The sequence below is a fragment of the Penaeus vannamei genome, chromosome 19 (assembly GCF_042767895.1).
Source record: "Penaeus vannamei isolate JL-2024 chromosome 19, ASM4276789v1, whole genome shotgun sequence".
Classification (NCBI taxonomy): domain Eukaryota; kingdom Metazoa; phylum Arthropoda; class Malacostraca; order Decapoda; family Penaeidae; genus Penaeus; species Penaeus vannamei.
This window is the reverse complement of record NC_091567.1, coordinates 24,833,501-24,843,500: the sequence shown is the minus strand read 5'-3', so window position 1 is coordinate 24,843,500 and position 10,000 is coordinate 24,833,501. Positions and strand designations below refer to the sequence as shown.

General features: G+C 43.4%; 1 protein-coding gene across 3 annotated transcripts in view; it reads right to left on the bottom strand.

Annotated features, from left to right (window-relative positions):
* The window catches only part of LOC113820302 (uncharacterized), an 11,885-nt gene that overhangs the window by 750 nt on the left and 1,135 nt on the right, over nucleotides 1-10,000 (bottom strand). The window contains exons 2-5 of one of the 3 annotated variants that reach the window (XM_027372637.2): nucleotides 3,413-3,502; nucleotides 2,433-2,852; nucleotides 2,098-2,274; nucleotides 1-1,906 (exon numbers count right to left, since the gene is read on the bottom strand). The exon at nucleotides 1-1,906 is cut by the window's left edge and continues 750 nt beyond it. In XM_027372637.2, the coding sequence (XP_027228438.2) occupies nucleotides 1,313-1,906; nucleotides 2,098-2,274; nucleotides 2,433-2,852; nucleotides 3,413-3,415 (1,194 nt within the window). In that variant the 5' untranslated portion in view covers nucleotides 3,416-3,502 and the 3' untranslated portion in view covers nucleotides 1-1,312. Of the gene's footprint in view, nucleotides 1,907-2,097; nucleotides 2,275-2,432; nucleotides 2,853-3,412; nucleotides 3,543-10,000 lie in introns of all 3 variants that reach the window. The other 2 variants (XM_027372639.2, XM_027372638.2) reach the window with 2 other exon arrangements.

The window sequence follows — 10,000 nt, the reverse complement described above, 5'->3', positions numbered from 1 at the left end:
TCCGGTATTCAAGAATATTTCCTGATTATAAGAAGTGATATAAACATGTAAATGCTCTATATTCCCGGTAACGATGATGATATCACAACATTCTCAGACCAAAGACATATGCGCCTCTCTACCCCATATGCACTGAAAATGTATTGAGGAAGGATTGTGACGTAGGGGTTCTTATTAGCATCCTTAAGGTGCTGTCACACTAGCACTTTTTCCGTCAATTTTTTGACAATTTTCTTAAATTTTGAGCGAATTGTCGATTTTTCAGTCAGACGATAATGATCGTTTCCGTCTGAAAACCTTTCCGACAACTTTTTCAGCCAAGCATAGTCAAATCAAGAGCTATATTCGAGAATGTTTGTATTTGTGTTAAATAAAATTGTAAAAAAATTGACGGAAAAAGTGCTAGTGTGACAGCGCCTTTACGGACACGTTATTTTAGAATTGCATAACTATGCAATAGTTTAATACTTTAATGCTGAATATCTATGTTTTGATTTCTATATAACATTCATTATTCACTTTTAGTTGTAAGATAAATCATTGATTGACAGAATGTTTTAATCTTCTATCCCTACTAGGTACATGACGCGGCAGACAGTACTAAATAATCAATCATGTTCTGAGGCAATGACGGTGGTGATGCACTCTCGTCTAGAGGTGTAAGCAAACAAGAAAAGAAACTTAAATAAACCCTCGCTAAGATTTAAAATATCCCCATTCTACAAAATTGAAGACAAACTGAAATTCATCTGGTAATATTACATTTCTCACGCATATACATATGTAAAAAGAAAATGACTCGTAATGGCAACAGATACTACTTTTCAAATGTTTACATAATATAACACAGCTGCAGTCCTCAAAAGAAAAACTTTATGGGCGACTTATAAGCTTGAGATCTCCCCTCATGCTTTAGCATATTAATGAGCGAGAGAGAGAGAGAGAGAGAGAGAGAGAGAGAGAGAGTAAGAGAGAGAGAGTAAGAGAGAGAGAGAGGGGGGGAGACAAGGCGGGAGAGAGTGAGTGAGTGAGTGAGTGAGTGAGTAAGAGAGAGAGAGAGAGAGAGAGAGAGAGAGAGAGTGAGAGAGAGCAAGAGAGAGAGTGAGAGAGAGCAAGAGAGAGAGAGAGAGAGTGAGAGAGAGCAAGAGAGAGAGAGAGAGAGAGAGAGAGAGAGCAAGAGAGAGAGAGAGAGAGTGAGAGAGAGCAAGAGAGAGAGAGAGAGAGAGTGAGAGAGAATGCCCTTGAAACTAGGTAATTCTGATGCCTGAGATGTCGTCAATCTCCCTCAAATAGAAGGATCTTAGTAATCATATCAAGCTCTTCCCTGTAGTCCTAGAAATAATGAAATGAGCATGACAATACCAGCGCACATGAAGAAAATATACATTACAGACTTGTCAATCGGGCGATTCAGCACCGTCCCACAGTCGACTATACTCAGGCTGCTGAAAAAATGCTTTTGAATATTCCCCAACCATTCATTCTCCCTTTTCTTTACAGAGCCAATAATGTAGTCTGTACCACCCTTATTAAGTGTGTTGCGGTGGCCATTCACTCTCAGCGAGAAACTGCGCAGGTTGTCTTTTTCGTCGCAGTGGGCCACGACAATTCCCTTAGTGTAGGGATCTGCCACGACCTCGCTAATCGACAATTTACCTGTGACGACAGCATTCAGAAAATTGTCAGGGATCCTAGTAAAACTGAACCCGTCGAAGGATACCACTCCGTCAGTCCAGATAACCTCAGCATCTTTGAAGTTATAGCCGAGCTCGCCAGTGCACAGGGAGGCGAAATGTAGAGCGTGCTTGCTGTTGCATCGTATGCGTATGTGAAACCTAGTAGTGAATACCAGACCACCCACGTCCAGGAACACCACCTTGGGATATGGCCCCGTGACGTCCGTGCGCTGCGGAATTAAGATAAGTCCGTAAGTCCATATTCACTCAATCTCTATCTCTCCTCTCTCGCTCCCCCTCCCCTCCTTCTCTCTCTCTGATCTCTTTCTTTTCTCCTTCTCCCCCTTCTCTCTTTCTCACTCTCACTCTCACTCTCTCTCTTTCTCTCTTGTAGTCATCGGAAAGCACACGATAAAATCACCTTTATAGCGTAGGCAGAGGAAGTCGGCTCTTCGTCCTGTCTGCAAGACAGAAAGGGTCTAATGTTCCAGCTTAGCGATAGTTTAGCGTATGAGAACCCGTCCTGGTGTCGGTTTGTAGCGTAAACAAGCCCTCTGTAGACCAGCCACCAAACCCATGGTGATCTCAGATCCTGAGCCTGGTTTGAATAAGAATGTAATTATTAAAATACTATTAATCTGTGAGCGTACAATTGTATCTTTGAATCTATATACATGAATGCGTGTATATTAAAGTACCTGGCTGCGTATATTGATACTGAATTATTATCGACATTAATTATCATTTCATGTTTACCGTAAGGATATGTGCCAACCCATGAGCCTTTATCTTTTGGTCCTTTTCTGCTCTCTGCTTCGATATTTTTTCCAATTTTTGTTCCATGCTTCTTATTTCCATTTGGTTTCTCTGAACTTTTGCTTGGACATCTTCAGTAAACTTTTTAAGGTCATTCTTCATTTGTTCCATGCTTCTTATTTCCATTTGGTTTCTCTGAACTTTTGCTTGGACATCTTCAACAAGACTTTTAAGGTCATTCTTCATATGCGTCAACGTGGCTTCCAGTCGTCCCTGGCCAATATTCATGTCCCTCCGGAGGTCATTTCCCTCTTGTGAAACAGCCCTGAACAGGTCTAATTCCGACATCATGTGGTCTGCCCTGTTCCTCGAGGGTGAGGTACTGGAGTGCCGATAGGTGACAATGGTATGCTCGTCCTCCTGTTGGGGTAAGTTGGAAATGAACGGACCTTTGTTAAATCAGGGGGTTAATATATTTACCTATTTACCTGTTTGTGTGTGTATAGGCGCGGGGGGGGGGGGGGGCGAGAGATAGAGACTGGCGCATACAGACACAGATTGTATGGTGGCCGAGAGGGAGGGAAAGAGAGAGAGAGAGAGAGAGAGAGAGAGAGAGAGAGAGAGAGAGAGAGAGAGAGAGAGAGAGAGAGAGAGAGAGAGAGAAACAGACAGACAGAGAGACAGAGAGACAGAGAGAGATGCAGGCAGGCAGATAGTATGGAGGCCTAGAGAGAGAGAGAGAGAGGGACACGTATACAGACAGACAGATAGTATGGAGGTCTACAGCATAAGGCAACTAATGGTCTTACTGGCAATTTAACACATTTCCCCTTGTGGTTAAAGGTTGCGGTGTGCACTCTGATTTAAAGGATTGAGTAAACAAACGTATCAATTAGCTGTTTCCATACAAAAATGAATAAGGTGAACACTCAAATTTATTTAAGAGTTATAATTTATTCTTAATTATGAAAAGCACTTACCATGTTGGTTTTGGTTGTAAAAAGTATTCAGTGTTATAGATTCCTTATTCGTCCCTTGCAGCTCACAATTCGCCCCTTGCAGTTCGATATCTGGAGGAAGTGGCGCTATTGAAGGTTAGGCTGTGTTAACCTTAAGGATAAGATTAGTAGTAACAACAAAAAATATATAGAATCGTAAATGAATAGATAGCATAATGTAGAATCCATTGTGTGTCTAGATTATATTCACAACTAAAATATATATTTTAAAACGAATGCTTAAAGCGGCACTATCTAATCTAAAATCAGATAAAGCCATGATCACTCAAGTTTTCTGTGTCCTTGAATCCCTAGACCGCCTCGCCGATGTCATGCCAGCTGACAAATCAAAGCTGTAGCTAGTCAGACTTCGGCGAGGCTGTCTAGGGATCCCAGGGTAAAAAAGACTAGTGTGATCCTAGCTTAAAAGACTGGCTACAAGAGTTTGTTCATCTCTCTCTCTCTCTCTCTCTCTCTCTCTCTCTCTCTCTCTCTCTCTCTCTCTCTCTCTCGCTTTTCTGCCTCTACTAAAATTCCGAGTAACCGGCGCCATTATTCGCCGAGTCCCCGGCGCCCACACAGTTACCGTAGTTTCCACGCTATCTCAGCCACTGCCATGTTCAATACGCATAAAGTCACCCTTATGCCAACTGCTTCGGCTGCGGGGAAACGTCTGATTCTTTACTCCGGCTCCCACACGCTCTGATACTTCCCCGACAGCAGCCATATAGACGGCTGCTCCTTTGCCCAGCTATGTATAATTTCCCTTATGCAGTGCTCAGTGGAAATCGGAGGTGATCTCACCCTAGGACCTTTAGCCCTCCCGCCCGGCCCTCCCCCGGGTGGGAGCTCTCCTCTCCCTGTGATGAGGTGTCGTGAATCACGGGTTTCGTCGTGACCGCGACGTAAAAAGTCATTAACCCCCCCCCCCTCTCTCTCACTATCACTCTCCCGAGAAATAAAATCGAAAAAGACAGTGCTAGGGAACCTTTTATTTCCGACGGGGGGGGGGGGGGGGGGGGAATGCCGTGAATTCGCCCCGAGGCTGCGCGCTGTAAAAAAAAAAACCGAGCACCCAAGGAAAGAAAACGCGGCCACTCCTCCCTTATATTGTCTTAGTTTATCTGTTTTTTGTATTAAAAGTTTTTTTTTTTTTTTTAATGATTTTTACACCCTTACACATACACGCAAGGAACTGCAAAAGGATATATTAAGAATTGGCGAAAAGTGGGAATAAGGAGGAATTTCATATTTCATCTTTTTAGTTCACTATTTATTATTTTAGTTCTGTTGGTTCCTTTTACATTTTTATTTGACTAATTTTAATTTTTCTAAAGGTGCTTTTAAATCTTTAATCAACATTTGAGATTCCTGCCCTTAATTATTTTTTTCCGCGCTAAAGAGTTGAAAAGGAAACACGAGAGGCACGAAAAAAAGGGGATTGGTCTTTGAGCCCAGGTCGGAGTCAGCCGTTGTGTGAGGAACCCCGGATTGGGCCTCCTCTAAGGTAAGTGGTCTTGAGAGTATTTTCTTTAGGGAACAGGAAAGACTCGTGATCTTTTAGTCAAGCATAAGTGATCGAAAGACTGGTGCCTCTTATTTTAAATCAGTTTTAATGGATCCTTGCCTTTATGTGTTTTATCTTTTTATTGTTTTATAATTATTTTATGTGTCTGTTTTAGTGTTTTACGTTTGTGTTTTATGCCCGTGTTTGTTTTAGTGTTTTACGTTTGTGTTTTATGTTCAAGTTCATTTTAATCTTTTGATGTTCGTTTTATGTTCGTTCATTTTAATCTTTTGATGTCCGTTTTATGTCCAAGTTCATTTTATTTTTTCTATGTCTGTGTTCTTAATGTTCTTTACGATTTTACGTTTTAATAAATGAAGAATATTTTAAATTGTTTATAATACCTCGCAGTTTTGTAAGAAGACTCAAGGATGAAAGGAAGAAATGACTTGTAGACTAGTCTCATATCAGGAAGTACAAACATCGCGGGACTAATCTGCGTCCGGGTGATCTTTCCCCCGCACACGTCTCCTCCCGGCTTAAACACGCCTACCGTACTCTTGCACACTACATGTTCACACCTTTCTCTCTCTCTCACACACACACACACACATACACTCCCTATCTTTCCGCTCCATACATCCTTCCTTTACACTGTATCACCTCACAACAATAACCCAAAACGTTCTCATACGTCAATTAAATGAGTGGTGGTAGTGAGCTCCTATCTTAATCTTGCTAGAGTCTTTCTTCCCCATACGGCTGCTACAGAGGCTGGAGTCTCGCTCGCGGGGGGTCCATGGGGGGACCTGGTGGTTCTGAGGTCGTTGTAGAGGCCTACTAAAGAGAGGACTTGACTCCTTCACATGTGTCGACCGTGCATGACCCCGCTGTGTTTACGCAGTGCACTGTTAGTGCATACGTTGATGCCAGCAAGTCTACTTGATTGCTGTTGGACTTGCCCCCTGTAGACTTTGTTTTTATATTGCCACTTTTTTCGGCATTAGGATAATTCTTGGAATCTCTTGCTGTTGAGATACACCAGCTAGGAGGGCCCCTCAAATTGTACAATGTGTACAGCAAACCACTGTGTGACAGCTTAGACCGAGTGATCATAGGAAGCCGAATGCGGCAGGCATTTACATTCCAGACGTGCTTGACACATTCCCTGAGATCGGTCTTCTAAGCACTCGAGAACCAACGCATGTGAAAGCAGGGATCTTGGACCTTACCTTTGCCACTGCAACAATGGTGGAGAGAATTCGGTGGTGTGTTGATGAAACCGTTACAAGTGATTATGGCACAGTCACTACCCTTCTGGATTCTGGTCCGGCCCATAGACCACAACATATTCCCAAATGGAAAAAAGACAAGACTAGCTGAAAAGCCTTTCAGAAGGGCTTGGCTCACTGTCTGAGAAGCAATAAACCCCCAAATAGTGAAAATGTGGATGTGCTCGAGGCAAGACTAGTCCAGGCCATAAATCAGGCAGCCTTACAGTCCATCCCTAAAACTCACCCATGGTCCAGAACTCACAAACACACCTAGTGCTATAATGACGTGATCATGGAGATCAGTGACAGAGTTAACATGTGCAGAAAAAAACTTTCGATGGCAAAGAACTTCCCACAACAGCTGTTTGGGATGCCAAGGAAACTGCCAACAGAGTCAGGCAGGAAAAGTGGCTGAAATGGTGCCACCTGACCATCCTCTCTGAGCTGTGGAAACGGGTCAGGCGAGCTACCAGCCGTCAAGCCCCGAGATGCATGCATCATGACCCCACAATCAGAGGCACACAGGCTGGTGCTCGTGTTCTCAGCCAGAACCAGCAGCAACATCCTGCCTCCTCAGTTGAGGGAATAAAAACACAACTAAATCCAGGCAAGCTTGATCTCATCAGATACAAAGCACTCGAACCTGAAAACTCGGATTCAATTTCTCCCTCAGGGAACTAAGAAAAACATAAAACCATGGGGTGGATGGCACCTTCCACCCCATCATCTCACACTTAGGTTTTGCAGGAGAGCTTGCATTTCTGCAGCTTATCAAGTCCTGGCAAACTGCCATACTAACCCAGAACTGAAAAGAAGCTATAGCAGTTCCTATCCCATAACCAAAGGAGCCAGGCAGGTAATGTCCCATTTCTATCCCCAGCCGTCTGGGCAAAACAGCCGAGAGGATGGTACTAAATCGGATCAGATGGCTTGTTCTCCTCAGATACAAGGCACTCGAACCTGACGACTTGGATTCCATGTTCTCCTTCTGGAAACTAAAAAAAAACTATAAAACCATGGGATAGATAAGATTTCCCACCCCATAATCTCACACTTAGGTCTTGCAGGAGAGCTTGTATATTTGCAACTCATCAACAAGTCCTGGCAAACTGCCACACTACCCAAAGAACCGGAAAAGAAGCCATAATAATTCCTACCCCATAACCCAAGGAGCCAGGCAGGTACCGTCCCATTTCTCTCCTCGGCTGTCTGGGCAAAACAGCCGAGAGGATGGTACTAAATCGGGTCAGATGCAAAATGGGACCCCCTCATGTACACCCGCACGGGTTCTCCAGGGGTATGAACACAGCCCATAGCATCGCCACACTTCTAATTACAATATGCACTACACCCTCTGTGGTTGCATTCCTAGGCTTTTGCATTAGCCAGTTCTTTTGCTATTCAGGAGACCCTAAACCACATGGGAATCAAAGGTAGATTATTGGCCTGGATAGTTGACTATTTCAACAAAAGAACAGCAAATATCAGATTTCAGGGTCACTTATCTTAACACATGCCACTTGAAAATGGAACGCCACAGGGTGGGGTCCTCCGTCCTGCACTTTACAATATCCTCAAGTCTAGCATACACAACATTCACCTGCCAGAGGGATGTAAGATCATCTCTTATGCAGACGATCTGGCAAACTTTTCTTATGGCAAGCATTGCCTAAATAGAGTCCAGCATTGTTTGGATCTGGTGTCTGAAGAGTGTTGCAGAACAGGTCTAAACAGTTTTGCAGCAAAATAAAAAACTATGGCTCAGAGAATATATATATATATATATATATATATATATATATATATATATATATATATATATATATATATATATAAATGTCAAAAACAAGAAACTCACTGTCCAGGGCATGCATCTGGAATGGGATTAAGGACTGTCTATACCCTGGGCTATGGATACGCTACACATTTTCTAAAATCATTCTATGTACATGCTGTTCAGTACGTTGTTCACTATGCTTCTATCGCTCTCATTGCCTCCAGCGCAACATTAAAAGGAGACACTCCAAAACGAAGCAGCCAGGATCATTCTGGGTTCCCCCAGATGGACAAAGGTCATCAACCTCCCTGAGGCTCACCTGCCATCCTTGGACACCTGATCGATCTAATCGCAGCCCAGTTTTTTTCCCAAGGCTTTACAGGAACCCGGAATTCATACATGAAACAAAGAGTATTCAGATACCTACAGCAAGACTATCAGCTGTTTGCCGACAATTCCTGGTTCACACACAACCAATGTTGATACACTTTCAGCTCAAAAAACAACTGCTTGCCAAGGGCATGGACTTACCCCACCCAGACTATTGAAAATGCCATGGGAAAACACTTGATCAAGCTTATCAAGAAGAAAAGATTAATACTCTATACCTAACCTAAAAGCATTAGTACAAAGGGTCATAGCACAATTAACTACTCTGGGTAGTAGAACCTACTATATGGACGAATCCATGGATCCCATAAACCACACTGCAGGCACCGTCTTCGCAGGAAGGGATACCACAATACCCATTAGTGTCACTGACAATGCTTCATCACTCCAGGCTGAGCCCTGACCCACACATCCTTAAGGGATGGACACATTGTTATACACACAGACTCTTGATCAGCCATTGACAGTCTACAGCATAGCATACCCCAAGACAACATCTACCTAATCAGGGTAGGGAAATAATTATAAATTGGGTCCCAACTCACATAGGCATCCAAAGGAATGAACCTGCTGACAGACTAGCTGAAAAAGGCAGGAGCATGCCCCCAACTCCCATGACCATGTACTCTAAAGGTACAACACCTGTCATTCCCCCGCGGACACAGAGAGAAAATGTCACAAACTTGCTCTCAGCCAGACGGTACTCAGACGCCACAGGCTATGAACCACTGGCTCTTCCTCCAAAAAGAAAAAAGGGTACTGGTCATACTGCACTGATTAAGACTAGGATACCCAAGCACTTGGCAAATTATTGATGACATGGTTGTCAGGGAATGTAAGCATTGCGACGAGCCCAACGCCACCCTGTTACATTACTTACAGAATTGTGAACACACATAATTTCTAAGAGGGTCCTCCAACACAGCCGCCGGGCTGGTAAAAAGGGTATGCCACATGCTTACTCCATGGCAGCTAGATCCCTTGCTTACAATCCAACAATAAGCATAAAGTTTAATGAAAACATATAATTCAACTAGAAATAGTTGACACAAACCAGGCCTCTCTAGAGAAAATGCCCGGGTGAAGCTAGACTGAACTGAAGAATTTGTTAGATTTGCCTGAAGGAGCAACAGGACAACACTCATTCATCCCTTATCGATTTCTTTTCGACATCCTAGTTTACCTTTCTCCCCACACTGTTTCCCACGGAGCCCCTGTAATCCTAAAAAGAAAATTGCTCCGCCCTGACATCCTTGTACGTCAAGAGCAGTTCTCGATAAACCTGCTACTGCCAGTGTTGGCTTTCCTTACGAGCTAGTCGGTCGGTTCACGACAGAACGGAAAGGACGGTTCCCTACCAATACCGTAGATACCCAATCCCCAAACAAGGAGAAATGTAGATTCAAATTAGAAACTATAGAGGCAATGTCCTTCCCTAACAATTTTGATCGGGGATTCTACAATATGTATGTCAGGGTCCACAAGATCATCGACGTCCATGACGTATTGTGAGCTTATCTTATCAATATCTTGTTCAAGGGCCATGCTGAAAGACGAATCTGCAGACTCGCCCTCAAGCAACCGTAATGGGTAAAAGCGATATGCTTAAGCGGCTTAATACC